The sequence below is a fragment of the Aotus nancymaae genome, unplaced genomic scaffold, assembly GCF_030222135.1.
Source record: "Aotus nancymaae isolate 86718 unplaced genomic scaffold, 86718_ANA_hifiasm-v0.15.2.pri h1tg000012l, whole genome shotgun sequence".
Taxonomy (NCBI): Eukaryota; Metazoa; Chordata; class Mammalia; order Primates; family Aotidae; genus Aotus; species Aotus nancymaae.
In genome coordinates, this window is record NW_026988423.1 from 33,080,864 (window position 1) to 33,105,704 (window position 24,841).

Consider the following 24,841-nt stretch of genomic DNA (forward strand, 5'->3'; position numbering starts at 1 on the left):
GGACCAAGAGTGCCCACTCCACCGGGGTGACGATCTGGACAGTGATCTGGGCTCTGAGGGGTCCCACAGAGAGGTGAAGGAGGTAACTGCCCACTTAGGAGCGCTTTAGGTGGGAAAGGGGCAGGGATGAACCAGGGAAAGGGAAAGAGGGAGGAGCGTGACTCTTGGAGACACTGAAACGCAGTAGTAGATGAATAACTGCAGCGACGACGTTAATAGCTACCTCTCAGCTCTGACCTTCGCCAGCCACTGCTCTAAGCATTGTGTTTGTATTAGCTCATTTAATATTAACAATAATCTTAGGAGGTAGTCCATTTTGCAGGCGAGAAACTGAGGCACATGAGGTTAATGTGATGTGAGGGGCAGAGCCGAGATACATGTAGTAATGGCAAAGTTGTGCCGGCTGCCAGGGAAGTTCTAAAGGCTCATTTGGTCTTTACAACACCTCTTTGAGATAAGTCCTATTATAACCCCATTATACAGATTAGGACAGTGAGGCACAAGGAGGTTAAGGAACTTGTTCAAGTCCTCAGAGCTTTACCACTTACCGTGCAGAGCTAGAATTCAAACCTAGGCTCGCTGGTCCCCAAACCGGAACTTCCACTCACGACATTTTGCTTCAGGATGGGGGAGTGAAGGGACCCAAAGACCCAATGGAGTAACCCTGACCGCACCTGCGCAATGCTAGCAGAGTGCAAAGCACTTTCTCCCAGAGCACAGAGCACCTCTCTGAAAGCTCCTCGCCGGTCTTCCACCCCCCACCCCCGTAGGACTGGCAGAGTCCTCCTCTTTTTCTGTGTATCCCTCCCCTCAGGCTCCTTTCTCTAACCTACCAGCCTGAGGATTGGGCCCAGGCTGCATTCTGGGGGAGATGCCGTCTTCCGTCTGCCCCCTGGACTAAATAAAGGAGGTTCCTAGCCCCAGAATATTCACAGCGATGAGCCCCGGAGGTAGTCTAGCCGGCAGGTCCCGAAGCTGCGTTTCAAGGACTCGGATCTGTTCTTAAAATGAATGCTGTTTGGGGTGGCTGGGAGGAGGGGGCTGATGGAGATTGGAGAAGCTAAACCCACCTTGGCCCCATCCCAACGGCCCCATCCTGGCGCCGCCACCGGGCGAGGGTCGGGACACCTGGCTGGTCTCCACCTCTTGTCAGCCTGCTCTCTCTGGTCAGTCTTGGACTCCCTCGGGGTTTCCTCATCGACGCCGCGTGGTCTGGGGGCTCAGAGACTCTCCTCCCTAGCCCGCCCGCCCCCGGCCCTCCCGCCGCCGCGGCCTCCCACGTAGCGTTTTGAACCAGCTCAGCGCTAAGGCAAGAACTAGCGTGGGGAGCGGGCCGGGCGAGCAGAGGCTCTAAATCTTCCTTCACTCTGTGAGTAGATGAAGTCTGAGAAACAAATTCAAAGCAGGCGCTCCTGCAGAGCCTTCCTGCAAAAATATTCCCCGGCATTCAAGCGCATCCAGGGGCGGCTCGAGCTGCCTTGTTTGGCTAAGGTCAGACGAGACTAGGGTTCTCCAATAAAAATAAATCTCAAATTAATTATGGCCTCGAGCGAGAGGCCAGACACTTGAAGCTGCAGTTGTGCAGTCTGGAGTTTTGGCGCTTGCCTGCCCACCCCTCCCCTTTCTCCAGCCCTCTCCTCCTCCCACTTTGCCAGCTCGGATACCCGCTGCGGCCGCGCTGGACAGAGGGGGGTAGGACGGAGGACGGACGGAGGGAGAGGAGCCGCCCGAGACCTTTTGCCAGGCCTGGCATCCTGCGGAGTTTCAAGTGACTCCCTGGGTCCATTTCCTCGGGGATCAGGTTCAGACCGTCAGGTCCGCCTACCCCAAACCCAGGCTGAAGCCGAAGGAGCCCGGGAAGCCCGCGTCTGGAAAGTCTTGACCGGGTCAAAAGGGCTGACATTGAGCGAGCCAAGACACGTTTCGCCCCGCCGCTCCCCTCCCGGGGGAAGCAGGACTTCCGCATCTTTGAAAATACTGTCAAGTGAGAATGGTGCGAGGCAAGTCGTCTCACCAACGTTCCAAATGAAAATGCTCCAAATCCAAATATTTCCTGGGTATTCACGCCCATGTGCACGCTTTCTGTAAGTGACCCCAGACTTGGAAATGTGTGGTGGGCTGTTTTGTTGTTGGGAAATGTTTATCTCCAGTAGGTAGCTTTTGTTTTAAATACTGGGAAGAGCTTTCCTGGCTGTGAGCTTCCTCTGACTTGAAAGCCAGCCCTGAGCTGGTGGAATGTGAGCTGTCACCGACTGCACCCATACTAGCTCCTGGTCAGGAGCTCTGCCCAGTCTGGGAAAGGGCGAGGCCACTGGAGCCGTGGTGAGCCGGGAGAGAGGGTGTGCACAGTGTGTAGGCAGGGGCAGCCTTCCCCAAGCTAGGCCCAGAAACTAAGGAAAGGGAGGAGAGAGGAGAGGAGGCAGAGGAGAGGGAAGGGGAGGTCTGCCCCACTAACACAAGACAGTTTTCGTTTGTAGCGGCCCTCACCGCAGGCTCTCTATCAATTTGTCTCAATGCAAACATTCGAAATATTCCCTTTGGCTGCTCGTGAAAACAATGTGAGCTGCCAGGATCAAACCATCTTTCCAGATGTCTGGTGGTAACCACATTAAACAGGGTAGACTTGTTTACTATTGTGCTTGGTTAGGGCGCTTCCCCCACCCCCTTTCAGGATTTAAAAAAGCAGCTGTAGCAGTGGAGTTGAGCAAAAACCCTGATTTACATAAGAGTGGGACAAACTGACCCGCCACCATGCCAATACTGGATGGAGGAAGTCAGATTCCTGCAGAGAACTAGTCAGGGTTAGGTGGGGTCTTCTTTCTGGGTGGAGACCTCTGTGAATGGACAGGAGCTTCCCCTCAGGGGATGATACACAGCCAACAACAGTGGCACCAGTGCCAGTCGGTGAGTCACAAAGGGGCAGTGATGCCTATGCCAGCCTTTCCACTACCCCCTACCCATCTCCAAAACTATGAAATTGCCACAGCTTTGGTTTTACAAGGAGAAACAGAAAGTGCTATCGAGTTCCACAGTTGAAACTAAAGAGCAAGTCCTCATTTTAATCTAGTTCCATATTGAACACTTCCAACAGGGAAGGCAGCTAACACTAAAAGGAACTGGTGGACAGTATAGGGATCTTGAGGTGACTACTGATTAATGTCACAAAGATGATTTGTCACGTGTCAGAGTAACAGGAGTTGGAAAGAGAAACCTAGCCACCGTGTCTGCCACAGAGGTACCTTCTAAAGGGCTAGGAGGAGGGTGGGGGACAGTCGCCACCTGTGGGATGCCTTGAACAGCCTCTCAACTGCCCAGCACCAGGAAGGGGGCCTCTCGGTGGTGGAGCTGGAGTCCTTTCTGGCTGAACGAGGAGTAATGGGGTGGGGTGTGCGGGTTTCTGGTGAGGTCCGGGTGGGAAGCGATCTCCCCGCATTCTCCTGAAAGTTCTGTTGTAGTTTGAAGGTCGGTAGAGCCTGGGCTGAAAAGGAAACAATTTGGGGTTTGAAAGGATGTAATTCATTCTTCCTTTCCCGTTAACCTCTTTCCTCTCTGGAAAGCATGTGGAAATGCTGAAGGGAGGAGTGAGAGGGCAGGCAGCCCGCCGCGGGAAGGAAAGGGTTAAGCCTGATTTCTTTTAATTGAACTCCAGAACTGGTGGCCCCAGGCAAAGGGGGGGGGGGCTGACCCCGCTAGCGGTAACCAGATGTGGCGGTCCCAGGGGAGCCCCGGAGCAGACCCCTGGATTGAGAAGCAGACAGGAACGGGGGGAGTCAGCCCGGCCCCCATCCCACCATCCACCCCACCCCCACCCCCAACACGCTCACCGAGTCTCAATTGCTGGCAGGCTGCACCCGCCACTCCAGGTCTGGTCACGTTCAGACCCCGTGTCTGTATTCGAACCCAAAATTGGAGCTGAATTGATGAGACTAATTTCTAGAGGGGGAGGGGGAGGGAGGGAGGCGAGTGAGCTCTAGGGCTCAATTGCTCCTGAAGAAATGAAGAATTGATAAGTCACCTTTTTTTCGCTGCTGTGGACACCCTTTTGAAATTTTTTCTTTCCAATTGACTTGGATCTCCTCTGGATTTTTTTTTTCCTCTTTCCCCCATCGGACTCTTAAATAAAAGTGAGAAGGTCCAAAGCGTGGTCTGGAGAGCGTGGACAAGGTAATCTGTTTTGGATGTCCGGGAGAAGGGAGTTGGACCGAAAGCTCCCAGCCCCCTGAGGCTGCTCCAACTGGGGCAAGCGTCGGCACAGCAGGGAAGTGGGGAGGTCTCCGGGTGGGCTGGGGAACGTTGGCCTCCAGGCTGGGTAGGGAGGACTGTCCAGAGCGCAGAGCTCTGGGTCTCACCCCGGGAAAAGTCTGGGTCTGCGCCGCGCTGTTGCGTGCTGCGTTCCTGGGACCTGCTAACTGTCGTAGAGGGAACGTCCCGCCTTAGTGTCAGTTCCTTGGGGGACGGGAAGGGCGACTCTTGTCTGGGAGTCAGTGCTTGGGCCGTCGCGTCCCGGTAAGTGCTGGGGGTCTGGCTCGAGAAGACGCAGATAGGTGGCCTAGTACGCCGCGGATCTCAGCTCTCTGCGGGTACCAGGAGCCCAAGGGTCGAGGCGCGCCGCCCGGAGGGCGCCCTTCTCCTAACAATGCGCCCGGAATGAAGTCCGCACCCCGACAGCGCGGGTCAGCCCGAAACCTCTCAGAATCCGCTTCGATGAGTGGGTGAGCCGCTCTGGGAGTCTGCCGCGTCTCGACAGCGGAGGGCCCGAGTGGAAAAATTCTTATTGGATGCACTTTTTAATGGTTGGTTTGCCTCGGTTTGTGTCCGGATCTTCGCCTGCAGTAGACGCTGGGTTACCCCAGCCCTAGTCAATTCTCACTCCTTTCCCCCCACTCCACCCCCAAAAAGTTTGTCTCCGGCTGGAAAAAGCATTAATGAACGTATCTGTGGGAAGAAACGGAAAGTGAATGAGTCAGGAGGGCGACCTTCGGCCAACCGCCCCAGGAAAAGCAAAGAAGCCAAAGGTCTTTGGCTTTGGATTTTGGGGGAAGGTGATGGGGGGAGGCGCAGACTTCGGGAATCAGGGCGCGGACGCTGGGCGTGGACCCCGTCATTGTTCCCGGCTAGCTCTTATCTCCCAGGAGCAAGTATCCTGTGTGCGCAGCGCTAGAATGTGTCTGGGCATCTCCGCGTATATTTATATAATGTGTGATGCGAAAAGCAGGACCAGCCGAGGGGAGGAAGAGGGGGTGTGAGGGGAGGGAAGACGAGGGAGAGCAGAGAGCAGAGAGGAGAGAAGAGAGAGGAGAGCTCGAGCGAGAGAGAGAGAGAGAGAGAGAGAGATAGGACTTCCTCCCCGATTCGCAAAGTGAAGTCACTTCCCAAAATTAGCTGAAAAAAAGTTTCATCCGGTTAACTGTCTCTTTCGCTCCGCTACAACAACAAACGTGCACCGGAGAGCGAGGGCAGGGCGCTCGCAGGGGGCACGCAGGGAGGGCCCAGGGCGCCAGGGAGGCCGCGCCGGGCTAATCCGAAGGGGCTGCGAGGTCAGGCTGTAACCGGGTCAATGTGTGGAATATTGGGGGGCTCGGCTGCAGACTTGGCCAAATGGACGGGACTATTAAGGTAAGCGGCGGAGCAGTGGGCGCGGGTGGTGGGAGCCGGCCAGGGCGGCGAAGCGGCTGGCGGGTAGGTGCGGGGCCCGCGTCCCGGAAGACGTGGCCGCTCTCCCTTCCTTCCGCGCCCCGGCTTCGCGCCGGCTCCCCTGGCGCTCGGGTGGCGAGTCCTACTCGCGGGCCAGCCGGCTAGGCGCCGCGTCGAGCGCGACCTCCCCCGAAATCCCTGCCCCAAAGTGGAGCCCAGCCCCCTGCCACCCCTCTGCCCGCCGGGCTGCAGGAGGGGGCGGCGGGAAACCTGGGGACCCAGAGTGCGGACTGGAGTCAAGGGCGGGAGACCTCGGGGTCCACCACTCCCGCCGGCACGCGGGGCGCCCTGGCCCAGAGCTGGGCACGGGGCTTCCTCTTCGCAAAGGCCGAAAGCGGCGGGGCCCGGGGCTGCAGCCGCCCCCTCTTGGGTCCCTGTCTGGTGGGCCCTGGGGCGGGTAAGTGGCCTCGTCGCTGGAGGGTAGGGGTGCAAGTGAGTGTGTCGGGGGCTCTGTCTGAGCGGGTTCCTCCTGATGGAAGCCCCTGTTTACATGTCAGCGCCGGCTGCTTTCCCTTCCTCTCGGCACTCAGTAGCCCGGTTCTCGGCGCTGTAGAGTCGCCGGCTCCGCGGGACTCCTGGGCCGGCCTCGCCTCCTCTCCGGCGGAGAACCTTCCCCAGCCCCGTCCGCGCAGCTCCCTCGCGCCTTGCGCCCCGGCCCTTCTCGCCCAGGCTTCCGCCGGTTCCAGGACGTGGGATCCTGGAGCTGTCGCCTCCGAGAGGGTCCCACGTCCCCCGCCCTCCCACTGCAGGGGCCGGCTGTGAGCCCGCGCCTAGCGCCCGCCGGGCCAATCCCACCCCACCCCAGCCGCCGCTGCCGCCACGCCTGGGTCTAGTCTGCAAAGTGCAGCCCAGGCGGAAGGGTGAGGGTCTAGGTTCGCGTCACACTTCAGAAAGGTTGACTGCTGCCTCTGAAAGGGTTTGCCAAGTGGAGCCAGGAGCAGAGACGAGGGACACCCCCTAACGTGACAGGCCTTAGAGGACCTAAGGAAATGAATGGGACCAGGGGTTAGCTTCGAGGCTGCCGCGTAACACCAAGCAGGAGTTTGTCTGGAAAAACTATTAGGCTGGCGAGGTGGGGACTGGCAGAGCCCGCCATTCCCCAGAACCCGAAGGAATCGACTCCCTGCTCAGGGCTTAGCTAGAGGAGGTTAATGTTGGGCTCTGAGAATTCGAGAGATTTTTATCTTCTGGGTGGGGTCGTGGTTTTTATTTTCTAATTTTTTTTTTATGAAAGTTTGAAATCTGCTGACTTAGGTAAAAGACACCAACCGAAGGAACTTGAAAATCTGGAGATGAGATAACTGATTGTAATGGGTTAAAGGAAGCCTACAAGAGCCTGGGTTCCTCAAACCCAAAGTGAGTAGATGAGAAGTAGGTGAGAGAGGATTCCTGCAAAACCCGAAAGTGGGGGTCATTGGGCCATTTTGTGCCTGTTTCTCTGCTTCCTGTTGATGTCTGCATGCAAGTGCCTCTGTATAGTAATGAGATGCTCCCCTCTAGAAAACTCACCCCAATCAGGACAATCACCACTTACTCTGAAGGCCCTTTCTGACCCAGAAGGGTGGTCAGATGGCCTCGGGGTCTTAATGTGGACACCCTAAGGAAAAGTGAAGAAATATCTCCACACCGCTCAAAATCTACACACAGGCCCTGAGCAAAAGGAGGAAGCTGTAGTCTGTGTACCCAGGATGTGCTAACCTCTTTAGATACAAGCAGGGATTGGCATGGCAGGCCTCAAGAACGGGCTTAGAGCAGGAACCTGGCACTTCAGGCCAAGGATGGGAGTGAAAGTCTTTTCTTTTGGTGTGGGTGGTAGGAGCCACGAGCTCCTCCAAACCACCCCCCTCCCCCGTGAGCACCCTGTCATTCACCCAAGTTACCTGGCTAGGCAGAGTCCCTACAGAGCTAGCTTCAGTCTCCAAGCCTTCTGCAGGATTGAGACTTTAGTGTATACTTTGGTGTTTAATTTATGTGAAAGCCACAGTTTTCTGTTCACATGTGACCTCTGGATCTTGGGGTTTCCAGATCCCATTCCCACAATAGTTCAAATACTGTCCTTGGAGAGGACAGTGGACCAGGAGAGAGACCAGGGTTCTTCTGCTCTCTTGATGAGAAGGCACCATCCATTAAGCCTGTTTGAATTTTGTAATCTTCACAAAAATGAAACAGTGGAACTAGGTTACCTCTACAATAATATCTTCCCAATCTTCTCAGTGCCTAAAATATTATGCTCATATGTGTTTACAAGAACACTTATTTGTATGTGCACTAAATCCAGCCCTGCACCGATCGAGGTTGAAGACACTATAGACCAGATCTAATCTGTGGACACAAATTCAGGATGTCCATTTCCAGTTTGAACTGCCTGGAAAAAATCAGGTCTGAGTGATTCTAGGGTGTGATTTTATACATCTGCATAGTTCTCCCTCAAATATAAGACTTGACTATGTCTCAAAATACCTATGGATCTCAGCACTCAGGCTGTATTTGGTGCAGGAAGCCAGGGAAGTCTGGATTTCTTCACAAAAGCCCCTTATTTTGTGCATAATTTGCACAACTCTATGTGATTACAAAATCCCAATCTTGTTGCTCTCTTTATAAGTCCTTCCATATTATATTCTATTCTCTTCTCTTTTCCAAGTACAACTTCTGGGAAGGCTCTGAGCATCACATTGGGAGAACCAATATTTGCTGGAGCCATGCTACTCTTTTGTCACTGACAGGTTAACCTGCAATATTAAACAACACCCTACCCCCGCCCCTGCTTCCCACACTGATATTATCAGTGTTAAAAAGCACATGATACTGTTTGCTTCTTTAAGAGATGACCTGGTTTCAAAAACTGCATCTTAGTTTTAGACTGGCTTCAGTTGAATCCAGTTAATTTCATTTATGGACACCTGACGCAATGCACATGGTGCCATTACAGAAGGGGAGACAGAGAAGACAGACATGGTACATGCAGGTGGGAAGTAGGGAATGAATGGTAGATTTGGAGTCACAAAGCCTGGGTTCATTCTCAGCTCTGCTACCTAGTAGCTGTGTGACTTACAGCAAGGCACTTCTTGAATCTGTTTCCTTATCTAGAAAATGAGGCCAAAGCACCTCCTTGCCACAAGTCACAGGAAGAATTTTTAAGTCTGTTCCTTTAGCTGGATACACATTGATTGAATTTTACTTTGGGGAATGGGCATACCGGGACAGATTGGTCAGAAAATTAGAACACAGACCAGATTTACCTTCATGCCTATTTCATTAATTCAACAAATATTTATGATGCATCTATTATGCTGCAAGGCTCTGCACTGTGTACTGAGGATAAAACAGGGATCAAAACTCCCCAAGAATGTAGACTCTAATGGAGGCAGCCGACACATACAGAGAACAATCTCAGTCAAGTGGTGATCTATCATCTGAAGAACAATAATGCAGGTTAGGGAATAGAAAGTAATGAAGCTATATAGCCAGGATAGTGAGGAAAAATGTGTCTAACAAAGTCACGATTGGGCAGAGACACTGTCTCATCATCCACCTCAGAGGAGTGCAGCACCAGCCATACAGCCAGTCAACAATTGGGGGGCAGAGCAGGAAAGAAGGGCCAGGGTTCCTGCTGGCTCTGCAAGGCCCTGGAGGGCAGGTTGTCACTGGCAGGGCACGGAAACATCTGGACAGGGTTTGAAAGAAGCAGCAGAGTGAGGAGTACTTGGAAACAGAGGCTTGACTTCTGTCCTCAAGGGGTTGCTGCCTCCACTGCCACACACACCTTTTAATCTCCTTGTCACCTGGATTCACAAGAACTCCAGGCAAGATGGCCTCCATCAGTTGATCTGTCCCTGTGACCACACAGTTGCTCCCCTCAGGTAGTTACCATGTAGAATCCTGTTTTGCATGTGAATAATTTCCACCAAAAAGCTTCCTTCCCCTTCGACTGCCATCCAAATTTAAGTTTATAGGTTGGCAACTTTAAAGCTTTAGAGAGTATTTAGCTTGACATTCTCACTTTATGGGTGGGGAAACTGAGGTATAGGGTGTTAAATGAATTGGCCAAGATCATACATTTAGCTACCGACAGAGTCACGGTGAAAGTTCAGGGCTCCAAACTCTTAGGCCAGTGTTCTTTCCACTATGCCATGAAAATAACATTTGCTTTTGTGACATTTTTATGAATTGTAGAATCGTGGAGGCAGTGTGACTGTGTGTGTGTGTGTCTGTGTGTGTGTGAGAGAGAGAGAGAGAGAGAGAGAGAAAGAGAGAGAAAGAGAGGGAGAGAAGACTTTAAAAGAAAAATCATAAAGAATTTGGCACTTTACACTAAAAACACCACTGGTGTTTAATGAAAAATACGAAAAATGTATCATTGCCATCTTGAATCATTTTTACTTTTAAGGAAAAAACAAATTTCAAATTTTTGGATAGAATTTTTATACAACTGTTTTCCAAAATAAATCATTATTTTCTAGTAGACAAAGTAAACAGTCTCCATTACCAGGAGACAACCAAAAATATAGTAGTTTACTGAAATAACCAAGCCCCTCTACAGATCCTGGGCAGGTAGGCTGAAGTCTTATTTCAACTCCTTTAATAATGGAATATTTGACTATTTAAATAAAATATATCAGAAGGCATCTTATGGATCCATCTTCCAGACTGTGTCGTAAGTAGGTCTTGAATAACAACTTCATTAAAAAAGATTTAGGACTTCAATGTCTCTTTCTGTTTGGGGTTAAACAGTTAACTTGGCATTTGTTTAAAAAATAGTTGATTTAAAACAAGCCTCTTTCTAGATATATAATATTAGTCTAATGCCAGTACTAAGTTACCTCTAGCAAAAAAAAAAAGAGTTGGGAAAATTTTTATATTGATAGTTTTTTTGTCCTATAATTAAAACATTCCTTTTAAGTCTATATTTTGCTTGTTGTTTTGTAACAAATTAAGTAGGCTAAAGGACATTGTCTGTTACATACACACACACACACACACACACACACACCACACACACACAATATCTCATAAAACCTTCAACCAGCCACAATAGCTTTTTTCATAATCTCAGAGTTATGCAGGTGTCTTTTCCTCTGCAGAAGACTACACCCTGTTTCAATTTCTGTTGCTTTAATGATTTCATATCTATAGTGTTCTTCCCATTATGTATGAATTGATCCATGGGATGATGTCATTAAGCGATGTCACTCTTCGTGTATTACAGCTCTGCTACTGACCTGATAGACCCACCATCAGTAGCCTGCGCACTGAGATTTTTCTCCAGAGGCTATGGATGGGGTTACATGTCCCCACACTATCACCCACAGGGCCAATATAGTGCAAATTTGACAAAATTTAGGTAATCTATGGAATAACCCTTTTCTGTGCAAAGCTAGCTGGTCTGATGGGGATCTGTAATAGTCTCAGGGGCATCATAAACTGACCAACCATATGAAGGTGGCTGCATGACTGTTACACAGGGACTAAACTATGTGACTAAGTTCTGTGAAGATAGGACACCAATGGCAACATTGCTCTGCCGGGAGACCTAGCGGGAAGATAAGCCACATGTGTGTGCCCCGCAGAATGCAGCAAGTGTCACCATAGAGCTGATAAAAGAAAGGATGATTTGAACTGGAAAGATAAAGACCCAATTATAATATTTCTGTAGTCTCTTACATAAACTCCTTCACAGATCATACAATCCCTTCACAGATCACTGGCCCGTACACTCTTGCATCCCATTCTCACAGCAGCCCTATGGGAGATAACACCATGACATCTCTACTTTATATGGAAGAAGTTCAAGTTCAGAGAAGGGGGACAGCTTGCCCAAGAGTACAGCCAACAGGGGACAGAGCTGGGTTTTAAGCCCCCATTTCTCATTCCCAATTACTGCTTTTTCTTCACACACTAGCCACCACTGCCTCTTGACATAGGTGGATCTAAGCCCAGGCTTGAAGGATAGGTAGGGCTTTCACAGGAAAATATGTTCAAGGGCTTTCTAGCAGAGTGGAAGGGTACTTTGGGGAGGAAAGTGTACAGGTGATGGAGAGGATGGGAGTGGAAATTGGAACTAGATTACAGAGGCCCTTACATAGCATAACAAAGAATTTGGGTCTGAGTATGGTGCCTCATGCCTGTAATCCCAGTACCTTGGGAGGCTGAGATGGGTGAATCACTTGAGCCCAGGAGTTCAAGACCAGACTGGGCAACATTGGAGAAATCTGTTTCTACAAAAGCTACAAAAATTGGCCAGGCATGGTGGTGCTCACCTGTAGTCCCAGCTACTCAGGAGGCTGAGGTGGGAGGATCACCTGAGCCTGGGGAGGTCAAGGCTGCAATCAGCCACGAGCACCACTGTACTCCACCCTAGGCGACAAAGTGAGTACCTGCCTCAAAATAATAACAACTTGAGTCTTGTAACATATATAGAAAGGAGGAATGAAAACTTGTGACTGGAGGGATACTCTACGTAGCTGTACAAGTCTCTTAGAAACAAATCCTTCCTACCCTCTGCTCCTTAGGAAATGGAGATGGGAGTGGCTCCATCACTTATCGAGGCCACATAAGAAGTGAGCAGCAATCAGGATTAGACAACTAGAGATAGATTCAGGCAACCAGCAGTGCTATCTGCTGTCTTCAAGGACATCTGTTGATTAAATATGGCATTGGGAGAGGGAGGAGAAACTCTATTTCACTAGGTGACATAAAACTGATTATCCTTCTCACCCCTTCCTTCCCAGGGTTCTAGGGATTTCACCATGAGCAATCTTTTCAATTGGGCCATCTATCCTGGGCACAATTTTAGTTCCTTTTGAGAATGGTGCCTGAGAGGACACAAAAAAAGAAAAATTGTTTCCCTATAACTCAAATCAAATTTCTGTGGGGGCTTCAGACAGGTCTGACATTCTTCCATGAGTTGGTTGGGCCTATGGTCTCAGTTAGAAATATAGACACTTCACCCCAGCAAAAACCAAATACTCAGAGACTCATCACCATCATTCCAAGTAGGATCAGAGATTGAGTGTTCAGATACATTTTCAGATAATTCAGATCAACTTTATAGTACCTTCACAATTGCTCATCCCTACAAAAATGAACCAAACACCAATGTATTTAAGAGATTTGCCATGTTTGGGAAACAGTGTGTCTGCCATTTAGTTTAAGATCAAAATCTCAGAGTATGAGAATTTTTCAAATCACCTCAAAGAGAAGGCAGACTTGAACACTGAAATGCTTTCCCAAGAGCAAGCCCCATTTACCCAGCCAGTTCTATGTGTCCAAGGCAATGAAAGATCTTAAGTCACATCGCAGCGCACACATGCAAGAGGCCAGAATTACAGGTGCCATGGGAGCTTTAACCTTGAATTTCTAGACATTGTGTGGGTTTCACATGTCTACTGGAATCTAACACTCCAGTAGCAGAGTTGTTAGGTCTCAATATATGGGTATTCATTGATGTTATGGGAAAGGAATCAGAGAATAAGCAATTTTTCAGTACCATTTATGTAGCAAAAATGTGAAAACAAACAGGTTAATACTAGAAAATTACTCTGTTCGTGAGTTGCTTTAAGTTAATGCTGTTTCAGTCTATGGAAAAGCGTATGTTTCAATCAAAATTCTCACGTTTACAGAGTCATTTTGTCTTTAGACATTTATGACTGAATTCATACTCATTCATTTTTTCATTCACCCAAATGTTGAATAATATTACCAGGCACTGTGCTCAACACAGCATTCATGTAAATGAATAAGAATAAGATTTCTATGCTATTTTTTCCAGACTTTTAAAGAGTGGAGATTTCCCTTCTTTCTGATTTTCAGCTCTGAGTATTGGAAATTCCAAAAGAAGCAATATTCATTGGAGAAATCTTTATTTGTGGTTTATGATCATAAGGATGTGTAGACACATTTTCTTAAAGGTAACGACCAGTTTATATTCATTGCCCCTTCACCCTTGGTGATACTAATCTGCTGTAAGGATATTTTTGGAAAGGCAGGGCTTCAGCCAAGGATATTTCTTCTTCTGATTCTCTCTTTCTCAGCTTTAGTTCCTCTACTTATATATTAACATGGGGCCGGGAATGGTGGCTCATGCTCATAACCCCAGCATTTTGGGAGGCCAAGGCGGGTGGATCACCTAAGGTCAGGAGTTCGAGATCAACCTGGCCAACATGTTGAATCCCTGTCTTTACTCAGAGTACAAAAATTAGCTGGTCATGCTGGCATATGCCTATAGTTCCCAGCTACTTGGGAGGCAGAGGCAGGAGAATCGCTTGAACACAAGAGGTAGAGGTTGCAATGAACCAAGATGGTGCCTCTGTACTCCAGCCTGGGCAACAGGGTGAAATTCCATCTCAAAAAGAAAAAAAATACATGCAGAAAAATACCGTAGGAAAGGTGAAAAAAAAATGAGAAACTGAGAAAATGAGAAAATGAGAAACTTTATCATACATAAAGCATAAATGTCTTATTATACAAAGACTACTTGCAAATCAATAAGAAAAGTTATACCACTTAACAGAAAATAGGCAAAAATGCTGTGAATAGATAATACGAGAAAGAAAATACAAATGGGCAATAAATATATGAAAAGAATCTCAAGCACGTGCATAAAGACATTCAAATGAAAATAATAAAATTCCAGTGTTTATGACCTAGGAGGACAACAGAGATTAAAACAGCTTAATGTCCCATGTTGGAAAGTGTAGAGGAAGTGTCACTGTCTTGTCCTCTTGGTAGGAGTATGACTTGGTATAATCTTTCCAGAGAGCAACATCTATTTGAGAAGTTAAATATTTATACAGATTTGATAATGTCAATTCTACAGCTATGTTCACTCAGATAGATGTACAAGATGTTTATTATAGCATTGTTTGTTACAGCAAAAATTGGAAATAACCTAAACATCCATCAGTAGGGGACTAGCTAAACAAACGTGGAAAGACTCATATAAGAAAATGCTATGCAACTAAAATGGAATAAAATCAATCGTCATATACACTGATTTAGAAAGTTATCCAATGTATATTATTACATGGAAGAAACCAAGAAGTTCCAAAATGTTCCCATTTATATATTCCAAGTTCCCTTAGAACTTGGAAGTTCCAGGAAATTCCAAGAACTTCCAAAACCAAGAAGTTCCAAAATGGTCCCATTTATATAAAAAAATTTTAAACACATATATGTATAATTATGTACAATTTCTAGAAGAATATACAAGAAACTATTAACATCGGTTGTCTCTGGTGTGGAAAAGTAGAATTCTACTTATTGTACTATAAATTTGTGTAGCATTTTATTTTTTAATCATTAGTATCTATCAATCACTTTTATAATTTTAAAAACTAACATAAAAAGTAAGGAGAGACACAGAAACAGACTTGTAAAAAGGTCAGTAGGCACCAAGATTTTATCCCGAATGTGCTGATCCCACATTTGGGACTCTAAGGTTCTAAATTGAGGTAAATAAAAGGAGAAACTGGCTGGCCTAGTATCTGGAGACCTGAGTTCCAGTCCAGCTCTACCCCAAACTAGCTATGGGATGTTAGGAAAGTCACTTCACTTCCTCATCATTCATGTTAAAGGTTTTCTCATATATAAAATGAAGGTATGATTTCAAAATTTCCTTTCAGCTCTCATGTTCATATGACTCTGATCCTAGACAGGCTTTAAAACATTTCTTATTTTGGGGTGTGGATGACAGAACCTCATGCAGATGTTCTGTCTGATCCTGTGTGGCTCTTCTCCCGTAATCTAAGGGCTACATTTCGTACTGTGGAGTGACTCTCAAGGCCAGGCATAGCCGGGGACTCTCAGCAGGTGCTTGGTGAGTTTCTCCAAGCTGGTTGTTTTTATTGCCAAGTGACATTGGAACTGTGCTAATCCCTTTTCATTAATGCAAACTAAGAATAGGCCCTGACTCCACTGTGGGGTCTTAGATTCTTTTCCAAAAGTTGGTCTCATTTAAAACCCAAAACACTCTTTGGCTCCAAGCATCTTTCCCCTGGACTTAAAAAAAAAAAAATCCTGTTTAATTGAAAGGAAATTGAATTTGTCTGGTTTTGATTCATTTACACTTAACTCTTCTAAAAACAATAATTTGATGTCCAAGAAGAATTTTGAGTCTCTTAATGGGTTTTCTGGAAGGCTTTTTTTCTTCTTGTTAAAACAGGAAGTGGTGCTGTGCTATGGGCAAACACAGTCAACCCCAAAAGGCCCCAATTCAGTTTGAAACTGTATCACCCACCATTTTGCATGGGCCTTCATGACACCAAGCTAAAGCTTTTCTTTCCCTAGTACTCCCCTAAGAGCAAGATAAGTTCATCTTTTATCAGAGGGGGGATAAAAATGAGGAAGAACAATCATAGTTATAAAGAGAATAAGTTATCTATCCAGCTCAAGTTGCCAATATCTATTCAAACCTTTAAGACATGAACTTGATCCTTATAACAACTCTGTGATGTATATAATAGTTACATTTTGAAGAGGTTGAGTAAGTTACTCATGATCATACAGGTAGAAAACAGAGAAGCAATTATTTTAACCTAATCCTGTTTACTTCCAAACTCCATAAAGCTTAGCCACTGTGATACATCACCAGATTGACACATATACCTCCATATAGTTCAGGCTACAAGCCCATCTATGAGGACCACGTAGGTTTGGTTACTAAATGACCCCTATCCACAGTATACATCATTCATATTCTTGAAACTGTTCAATTCTTCACCCCTTGTTATTCAAGAAGGCGTATTTCCCAGGTAAGAACTTCTGCCTGGCTTCGTTAGCAGGTGTACTGGTGTGAAACTGACAGGTTCTGTTTTTACATAATGATCTAAGGAGATGATTTTTAAGAGTTTTATAGCTCAATAGAGAATGGCATATTCTTTGACCTGCCAAGGTTTCCTCCTCTACCCTTGTACCTTCATTCTTCCTTTCTTGCTCTAACTTTTGCTCTCTTTTTCATTCTATTCCACTCATATACACACAAAACTATACACAATTTTTTTTTAAAAAAATAACAGATTTGGGAGGTTATATAAAACACAAAGAAGGGAATGTTTTGCAAGGTTAAAAGGAAATCATTGAGTAAGGCTGACTTCAGGCTCCAGTTTCTCTTGAATACCCTTTCTTGTTTTTTCAAGGCTGATTGACTTATAACTGCATCCAAAGCTGCCTCACACCAGTTCCTTTTATCAGACCAAGTGAGACTTCCTGTGGACTGGCCCAGCTTCCTGATATATTTCCTTTTTCCTTTGGCAGAACAAAGAAAACCATAGCTCCAAGGATCCTTGGGAGCAAACACAATTTAGCCCTGAAGAACCTATTATTTTAAAATTTTCATTCTCAATGCGTAGGGCCAAGCGCCTGCCTTTGTGCTGTTTTTTTTTTTTTTTTCCACAACATTCTATGTAGCATTGTGATGAACCCTATGTGCAATTATCAGGGGTCAATGAGCCACTTGAACTCATCCTAGTTGTAGTTTGATTTTATTCAAAACGGGAAAATTAAGGCATTTTCAGTGCAGGAGCACCCCCACCCCAAACGTGCATATATCTTCAAGAGGGACATGAAACACCTCTTTACATAGGGTTTAACCTTTTGTTACCTGAGCTCAACACAGCGGGTCTGCAAGGAAACCCTCTTGTTTAGAGATTTCGACCTGTTTTTGGAGTTCTGACTCTAGAAATATGCATATAGAAGAAGCTGCAAGGTGTATCCAAAGGATCATCAAAGTCAGTTGAAGAAGAAATTCCAGAAATTGGGTTAAGATTGTTGCTTTCCTCTTTTGCCTTGAGTGTCTTCCGTATCACTCCTTAAAATGTGGCCTCACTATCCACTCTATACGTTACTACTGAAAGACCTTTAGGCATGACCCGGGGTAAAAAAGGAGCACTGTTAAGAGAGCTGCTTGTTTCTCTGTCATATCTCCCAAAGCACCTATCACGCATTGCCAACTTAGGATAGCCTCTTCCCCAGTAGTCTCAGAAAGAAAGAGGACATTACACAGAGAGATATATCTATGGCTTCAAGATGTAGTATGTCAAAAGATGAGAATGAGGCAAGGGGCCCTGGATGCAGAACTCAGGTATTCATGCCCCCAAACACCACACTCCACAATGAGGACGTTTTCTGGAGCAAAGACATCAAGGCTCATTTAACCCGTAAGGACTCATGCTTCTCTGTTCATTGGTCCTATTTCCTGACCGTTGTCATAATATTTCTGGGGGATGTAAGAGGGCACTTTCCATAGGAACCACATAGGCAACTAAGCAGTCATATAGCCACCTACATTTTACTAAAGTAGATTTTTCTCTTTACAAGGATTGCTGATTTGGAAGAGGGAAAACGACAAAACAAACGTATCTCTTCTGGCAAGAGGCATCTCTTAAGAGGGCTGATTCAACATGGTTAATTCATAATGATTTCTCCTAACCCAGTCCTCAATGTTATCATCTCTGGTTGAAAATGGATTTAAAGAGTATTCACAAAGAAGAAAACAACTCAGAAACCATGTGGCATGAGGAGACTGTGAGGGGGTTATGGGCACGGTTGGTGTACTCTGCTTCATATAACCTGCTTGGGCGATAGCAAAGGAAAGGCATTAGAATGACTGCACCACACTATGAGCTTGGGATCTTTCTTTTCCCAGCATGGTACTCTGCCAATAGCCCTTTACCTAAGTTCATGACCAGTCAGGAATTCTGAAGAAAAGATTCATACATTATCTCAAGCAACTCACCTAGCCCTGATAACACTGCCTGTAGAGAACCATACTGATTTGCCCTTGGCATTCTCTATAATAAGAACACATTAGTCAAAGGGCACAAGTTGGCAGGACCTGGTGGCTCATGCCTGTAATCCCAGCACTTTGGGAGGCCAAGGCGGGAAGATCACGAGGTCAGGAGTTTGAGACCAGCCTTACCAACATGGTGAAACCCCCTCTCTACTAAAAATACAAAAATTAGTCAGGCATGGTGGTGGGCGCCTGTAATCCCAGCTACTCAGGAGGCTGAGGCAGGAGAATCGCTTGAACCTGGGAAGTAGAGGTTGCAGTGAGCTGAGATTGCTCAACTGCACTCCAGCCTGAGTGACAGAGCAAGACTCTGTCTCAAAAAAAAAAAAAAAAAAAAAAAGGCACAAGTTCTCTTGCTCAAATATGGTCTTTGGTGCAACATAGGAATTCCCTAGAGGTTAGGGACTTGAAGGGCACCTGTACTTGCATTTTTCTAGAAAACAGAGGGAGAAAGAGCAGATGACCTGTCTAGAAATGTCGTTTCAGAAAACCAGCACATGGATATTTCTCAGGGTGCCTTGGAGAAGGCATCCAGCCCGGTGGCTGTGCTGCTCTGGACTTCTAAGCCATTCCTTCTGGAGATGGTGGATCTCTAGAAACATACTGAGTTTGAAGTGTGGTAAAGGAATTATCATGGCTTCCCCTCCCCGCCTTCCTGGAGTTTGCCTCCTGAGTTTTGTAGACAAGCCATGACGGGGCAGTGAGACTGGGTTTGGAGCTCATCAGAATTATTTATTTCTTCCCATCGGTTTGGACAGGGTATGACCTAGACTCTTTTCTGTCCAGAGCATCCTTTAAAAAAATTTAAAACCCTGGATGTATTTCATGGGAAATTTCACACGCCTGTTTCTGATTCACTTCCAATTAAGGGCTCAAAACATTGGTTTTGTAAGAGCTCTTTGATGATTCAAATTCTTGTTGGTTCATCTTTTTTTTCTACTAAATGTCCATAGAAGTTTAATAAATGTTGTTCAGACATTTGCATGCTCAACTGTTGAAAATAATTGGAAACAGAAAAAATTTTTTATTAGTGTGCACAGTACAACCACACTTACAAGGAAAGGAGAGATACAGCCTCAGTGAAGAGAAACTCCTGGGAAAACAAAGGTATCCCTGAAGGTGGGTGCCTTGGTTTCCCCATTACTGGGCATGAGGGAGGAGGCTTTGAGCTCAGAGCTATGAAAAAGGGAGGGGAGCATTACATGAGAGTCCTTCTTACTGCTTTCAGTCACCATCAACAGTCAGTTAAGTAATTAGTCTCATCCAAGATGGAACAGGTGGATTGGCACTTTCCAGATGCTAACACCACTTTTAACTTCCTTCTGATTGGGAGGAGTTGGTTGTCCGCAATTAGAGCAAGGCTCATTCTCCGCCTCCCTTAAAAAGCTTTGATGATGAAGCTGTCTGGGTGCACCTGTGCATAGCTCCCCTGAGAAGTTTTATGTGTCAGTCCCTTTAAAGTGCTAAAGTGGGCACCGGCTTGGGTAGTCTGAGTTCTGTGCCTGGCTTTGCCTTAGGCTGATATGGTGGCATTGGGCAAGTTACTCTCCCTTTCTCAGGTGGTCCGTTTACGCAAAAGGATTAAGACTTTGATCCTCTTCTTCCATGGATTTGGTAAAAATCTGGAGTAGTGAGTTGCCTTGAGTTTCTTGAAGAAAAGCATTAATTAATTACTACACTTTGACTAACTACTGGGTGGCTCATTAGATGACTTTCTTGTTGCCAGTTGTAAACCATGCAGCATTTCAGATTCCGAGCCTTATTTGGACTTTTTACTAAAGAAAGAGCACCCGCCCTTTCTCTTTATGTGTCAGGCAAAGTTCAGTCAGCCAATATTCAGTCAGCCAAAGTTACCAAATGTGACTTCATGCTCACACAATGTAAATATAATGTGTGAATTCTGTGTGCTGTAAGGTGCTTCTTGCCTAAGAAAGGTGAGACAAAACCTTAGGACAGCTGGCAGTAAACTTCTGGAATATTTTGCCAGATTGTTGTGACAGTGGCAGAGTGATTTTGTGAAAGCCACATGCAGTCTGACATTTGAAAATCTTGGTTCAATCTCAGTTATTAATTGGGTGGTCTTGGGCCAGATATTAACTTCTCTAATCTCCTTTTCTACCTGTAAAATAACAATAGTACTGGTAGTAATAATACGTAACATTAAGTTTTCTACCAACCTTACTAATTGTAGGAATCAAAACTAGTATGGAAGTAAAAGCACTTTGTTATTGTAAAGTGCTGTGCAAATGTTAGTTGTTATTATCTTAGTTATTTTTCTCATTCAAGTCAATGCATGAATATAACAGATAATAAATGTAACTTAAATCTGTTGGGTTGCCTTTTTCTGGCCTTAATGATTTCAAAGACTTGCTTGCATTTGGTTAAGTTCATCAATTAGCTACTTATTCATATCTCTTTGCCCATGTAGACACCATCCCCTATAAATGTACAAGTACAGATCAAACATCCCATATTCCTCCTTTCCCTCCCACGTATCCGGCCATTGTTCTAGCTGTGAAACTCCCATCCCAATCAATGGGGGGTTTACGTAAAATCCGATGGCAGGATATGAGTGTGGCTTCAGGAATTCCAGACTTGTGCTGCTGATAAAGAGAGTTGTGTCAAACAGAAAACACCAGAGAAACAAATTCTCCTGTCCAACCTATGCTACAACACTCCCTTGTGAATAATTTTAAAACCTCCATCTGGCTGATCCGATACCTGTGGCTGACTCCACCCATGCATCTGGCCCACCTCTTCTATTATCTTCCCCATGTCCTTGTGGTAATAGATTGAAGGAATACAGAACCAGGCCGAATGTTGATTAATTCAGAGGGAGCTACCATTTCAGTTCAGTTCTTCTGTACTCTGTTTGACCATCCCTTCGAGAAAGACAGTAGAACTGAGCCCCCCGATCAAGGGATATGAGTTTAATTGGGTCGTGACGGTCTGTATTAAGTGTAAATGATACTAATAGGTTTAACTGACTTTTGTGTGAGTGAAGGGACAACAGAACAAAAGAAGTAATTTGCCTTGAAGATGATCCTCTTTTAGTGCTGAAGTCAGGAGTGATGGAGGCCCTTCTTTCACTTAATGAGACCAGGAAAGCTGACTCTGTCTTTATTCTCATCGTGTATCATCAGTATTTTAGGAAAGCTTGTATTGCTGTCTATCGTGGTACCTTGAGCAACCAAGTATGATTATGTGACCAAAAGTGAAGGGAAGGAGAACATTTGTCCATATTCTACCCACACTGAAGTAGCTCAAAAATGAAGACATGAAGAAAGGAAAATGGAGTTGACCATTTCCATTTAAGTGCTCATTCAGACATTTAGTATTAAGATAATGAACTTCTGAAATCTTTTCATTGAACGCCTTGAACTAGGTATTGGGGTTTTATTCTTGGCCAACAGAATTGGGATTTTGAAGTCCACGAGGCCAAACACTGAACTGCTCAGACACCAGTCTGTAGTTCCTAATGACCACAATCTGGCTAAGATCAGCCCTACCGCTTTTTCTCCATGAAAACAAATCACGATCAAGACCTAGATGCTGTATTGAAGGATCAAGCTGCATTTTCCACACCAACACCACAGTGAAGTAAAGAGATTGGAGAGCATCTCAAATTTATATTTCAAATCATGAAGAACATCTGACACAATGAAAGCAAATGCAGCTTTGCAGAAAATTTGTCTTATCTTTGTGATGTTGGATTGTGTGAAGGGTTTGGACAAACTCATTGTCCTACCACCTTAACTATGTAAACAGTTATCTCTCCAGGAACTAAGTTTCTGATTTTGCATTCGATTTGGGAGCAATAGTATTTTATTGGGCTACACAAGGCTCCAAAATCTCTTTTAAAGATATTTATGTGTAGGAAATTTTGTAAAAGATATAGCTCTTGCACGATTTTTAGGAGAAGAGATTTGGGAAACTTTATCAGTTTTTCTCAACCTTTTTAACCCTATCTTAAAGTCCAAGGACAGTGAGAGATTAAGAAAACTTCCTTTATCAGGGCTGTCCAACAGAATGTTCTGCAAACATGGAAATGTCCTGCTCTGCCCTGTTCATTATGGAAGCCACTGTACTGTCTATTTGAGTGGCTATTGAGCATTTGAAATGTGGCTAGAGGAAGAAAATTATAAATTGTATTCTCTTTTCATTAAGTCAATTAAATTTAACTAGTTGATTAATCTAATTAATTAAATGTGGCTAGAAGCTACCACAGTGGGCAGTGCAAGTCTGTATCATTCAAATTAAAAACATCATCCTGAAATCTGAATTCAGTCAGAGGGGTATATTTACATGGATTATTTTGATCTGAGTCAGCAATGTGTTGTCCACATGGAGACTAACACTTCCATTTATTCTTATGACTAACATTAAAGCAAAACAAAATAAAAAGTGAGTGTTAAGCATTATCATGTTGGCCTGGGGCTGGAGCTAGGCTTTCCATCCAGTCTCCTGGCTCCATCACCAATGCTCTGCTGACCTTTAAGAATGTAATACTTTATTTCCCTTCTATTAAATGGGGGCATTTGGAATTTATCAAAAGGATATTCACAAATCATGACTGAATGTTTATTGAGCTTATCAAGAAAGGTATGGGCTTTGCTATATACCTCTTCATTGAAAAATAATCTTAGCCAAAAAGAATTCCTAGATATCATGGTGATTTTAGTTTCTCCATTTGCAAAATACTGCATTGTACTTGCTTATTTTTAAGGTCATTTTTAGCTCTAATGCTTTATGCCATCAGGAAAATACGATTTCCTATTATGTAGAGCTCTATACTATTAACAGATGGTTTGCTTTTCTAGTTCCCAGATCCCCATAACTGTTTGTAAGATTTCTTCTTAAGTGTAAATGTGAACAAAGCAACTTTAATTTAGCAAATAAGCAGGTAGAATCATAGTCTTTGTCTTTTTAAAATTTTATTTTAAAACTTAGCAGGTAGAGTGGTAGTCTTTGAAATCCAATTTCTCTCCAATGAGTGTTCCCTAGGTTTGTACTCAACACGATTTCGTTGTTTGTCCCCTCCAAATCTCATGTTGAAATGTGATTCTCAGTGTTGGAGGCGGGAGGTGATTAGATCATGGGGGCAGATCCCTCGTGAAGGAATTAGTGTCATCCCCTGGGTGATAAGTGAGCTCTGGCTCAGTTAGCTCGCATGAGATCTGGTTGTTAAAAGAGTCTGGGGCCTCCTCCTTCTCTCTCCTGCTCCTTCTCTTGCTATGTGACATGCTGGCTCCTCATTCAGCTTCCACCACAATTATATGCTTCCTGAGGCCTCACCAGAAGCAGATGCTGGCACCGTGCTTCCTGTACAGCCCACAGAACCATGAGAACCATAAGCCAAATAAACCTCTTTTCTTTATAAGTTTCCTAGCCTCAGATATTCCATTACAGCTACACAAAATGGAGTAAGCCAGTGCTGTTCTGTGGCACATTGTATTAGTCTGTTTTCATTGCTGCTGATAAAGACATAACCTGAGACTTTGCAATTTATTTAAAAAATAGGTTTATTGGACCTCCAGTTCCACATGGCTAGGGAGGCCTCACAATCGTAGTGGAAGGCAAGGAGAATCAAGTCATGCCTTACGTGGCGAAAAGAGAGCTTGTGCAGGGCAACTCCTGTTTTAAAAACCATCAGATCTCATGAAACCCATTCACTATCATGAGAACAGCATGGGAAACACCCACCCCATAATTGAATCATCTCCCACCAGGTCCCTCCCTGGACACAGAGCCAAAACTTATCATACACTTTCCAAAGATCTATGGCCTTGATGTCCCTGAGACATGAAGCAATTTATCTGTACCCTTCATACTTCCCACGAATGGATAATAGAAATAGATGGCATGCTATGCCTCCTGTGGCTTTAGAATTACCGTGAGGAATAAATACCCGAGTCTTTCTCCTGGGGAGATCTGACCTCATTACTAAGGTCTCGCTGATGACCAGACCTATAGCAGCTTTTTCTTTGGAAGTCTTCAGGTACACATCATTACCTCCTTCATGACACATGAAGGTCAGTCATGTGTCTGTCACTGAATGCATAAATTAGTGAGGTGAGTTGTTTAAAACAAAGACATTTAAAAAAAAAACATTTCCTCAGAGAAAATGAGGCCACGTTCCTTGAGGTCTAACTCTATGTAATGGTCTTAGGGGTGAGGAACCACTGTAGTCCTGCTTCTCACTCATACCTGCCCTCCAGAAAGGATAAAATTATAAACGTCCAATTAGAGTCTTTAATAGTCTCTTCCTATTGATACAGAATTTATCAGTAGTTTGACAGTTCTGCAGCTCATGTATTTTCAGAAAAATCACTCTTCAGTTTAAAACATTCCACCTTTGTTTTT

General features: G+C 45.2%; 1 protein-coding gene and 1 long non-coding RNA gene across 3 annotated transcripts in view; one reads left to right on the top strand and one right to left on the bottom strand.

Annotated features, from left to right (window-relative positions):
- Positions 1-3,033: 3,033 nt before the first annotated feature.
- LOC105729645 (uncharacterized) lies at positions 3,034-5,396 on the bottom strand. Its single transcript, XR_010342419.1, has 3 exons — positions 4,016-5,396; positions 3,825-3,933; positions 3,034-3,478 (listed from the first exon to the last, which is right to left on the bottom strand). It is a non-coding gene; the product is annotated as an uncharacterized LOC105729645 (long non-coding RNA).
- FLI1 (Fli-1 proto-oncogene, ETS transcription factor) overlaps positions 3,999-24,841 on the top strand; it is a 117,200-nt gene continuing 96,357 nt past the window's right edge. Inside the window, exon 1 of one of the 2 annotated variants that reach the window (XM_064375579.1) lies at positions 3,999-4,164. Coding sequence is in view for 1 of the 2 variants with exons in the window: in XM_021671243.2 (XP_021526918.2) it covers positions 5,599-5,616 (18 nt within the window). In the remaining variant the exon portion in view is untranslated. Of the gene's footprint in view, positions 4,165-5,237; positions 5,617-24,841 lie in introns of those variants that run through there. The other variant, XM_021671243.2, reaches the window with a different exon arrangement.